General features: G+C 51.3%; 1 protein-coding gene across 1 annotated transcript; it reads left to right on the top strand.

Moving 5' to 3' along the window:
• Nucleotides 1-560: 560 nt before the first annotated feature.
• Nucleotides 561-860, top strand: LOC102852106 (protein FAM89B-like; the record flags this gene model as incomplete). The annotated part of the gene is made up of 1 exon (XM_006903509.1): nucleotides 561-860. A coding segment is annotated over exon 1 (300 nt), but the record flags the coding sequence as incomplete, so codon positions are not given.
• Between the last annotated feature and the right edge of the window lie 1,060 nt (nucleotides 861-1,920).

Consider the following 1,920-nt stretch of genomic DNA (forward strand, 5'->3'; position numbering starts at 1 on the left):
TCAGAGATTATGAGGATGACACAGCATAGGACAAGATTCAGAGCTGTTGTTCATAGGATCGCTAAGAGTTGTACTAGAGTCAATAACACCTAACAACAACCTATATTGCTGGAGTTAGTACTAAAATGCATGTTATTAATTCATAACTGGATGAAAGACCATTGTTGTTGTTGTTGATTGCTGTCGAGTCAAGCACGACTCATAGCGACCCTATGAACAAAAAGGCTTGAAGCCTTTATATAACTATCATCGTTTATCAAAGTTCATAGAGTTACCAGAGGCATGTTGTTTAGAAAGCAGATGCCATTCCTGCTTCCAAACGTGTCTTAAACTTGGAGCTCCACCAAACACTGTCCACCATGGTTAACCATTATGGCATTTGACACCCCAGTGGCACAAGGTTCAGCATCACAGTAACCCCAGGTTACCTCAGTACAGCATATTGACAGAAGAGAGCTGTACTGCTTAGAAGACTGTTCCTCCAAAATATAATAACAACAGCGGGACCGCACTGTGGAGCGTGCGGGCAGGGCCTGGGGTGGGGGAGCGGAGGCCCGGCCATGAACGGGCTGCCCGCGGCCGAGGCGCCGGGCGGCGCAGGCTGCTCCCTGGCCGGGCTCCCGCCGCTCCCGCGGGGCCTCAGCGGCCTTCTCAACGCGAGCGGAGGCTCGTGGCGGGAGCTGGAGCGCGTCTACAGCCAGCGCAGCCGCATCCACGACGAGCTGAGCCGCGCCTCCCGCGCTCCGGACGGGCCCCGCCACGCCGCCGGCGCAGCCAACGCGGGCACCGCCGCCGGCTCCTCCGGCCCGCGCCGTCGGGTCAACCTGGACTCCGCGTTAGCCGCGCTGCGCAAAGAGATGGTGAGTGGGCAGGGCTGGGCGGGGGGCTTTCGCGGACAGTGCCCCCGGGAACCTGCGGCCTCGGTCCCGGAGAACCAGGCACACCTTGGCGATGCCCGGGGAGCTAGAGTAACAGTTAACTGCTAGTTACCGCGTATAGTCAGAGCTGCTTCACCTGTATTACCTCCTTTTTGCTCGACTAAGGCGGTGGTCCCGCCTTACCAAACAGTTTGAGAGGTCGAAGGCGGGGTCTGATGGATGAGGAGTATTAGGTTAGGTTAGGTTAGTGGACTTAAAGAAGAAATCAGAGAGAAAGCTTAATGCAGCTTTATTAAAGGGGGGTGGGGTGGAAGGGAGCTCCCGGGTGAGTTCCTCATCCTGGAGAGGCAGAATGGGAAGTCACCCTGTGAACTTACTGGGAAGGATTTTTATAAACAGTCTTTAGGGAGGGACAGTCCATTCTGATTTACGGGCCACCTGCTAGCTTAGCCAGGCAGGCAAGGCCTTTTGCCTTCTTATCTGAAGCAGGCAAGGCCATCAACATTTGAGTTCTGAATTCTTCATTCTTCTCTTTGGCCCTCTTTGCTCAGACTAACATCTTAGACTCTTTTTAGTGATAAAACAGGGCGACGTATCTCTCTTTGGGCTACTTCCTGCTGATCAGGGGCGACAGAGCCTGGAGTGAGTCAGTCTGGGATTTTAGTGGCCAGGGGAGAATTAACGTGGTCATCTTCTTGATCCTGTGAAGTAAAAACTTAAAAGAGACATGGAGTGATTAATAACAGTATGCTTATGATTACTGTTGGTCTCAGAGAAAGAAAATTTAAGTTAGAGATGAGTTTTTGAGTTAATTTGAGAGAAGGCTTGTGGTTGAATTCTGTATAGAGTCTTATTACATCAAAAGTGTTGTCCTGGTTTAGCTACAGTGCTTGTTTATGCTGTCACTGTGTATACAGTTTTCATGTTTCACTGCAGAGGCTGTTACATGCAAGTGGGCTTAGTGTTCTTATTGGGCTTTGGTTTTCAGAAGGGAATGTGTTCTTGAGTGGTGGAACACTCAGTTTGGGCTGATGGAATGGCT

The sequence above is a fragment of the Elephantulus edwardii genome, unplaced genomic scaffold, assembly GCF_000299155.1.
Source record: "Elephantulus edwardii isolate Elephantulus edwardi_28Jun2011 unplaced genomic scaffold, EleEdw1.0 scaffold02870, whole genome shotgun sequence".
NCBI lineage: Eukaryota > Metazoa > Chordata > Mammalia > Macroscelidea > Macroscelididae > Elephantulus > Elephantulus edwardii.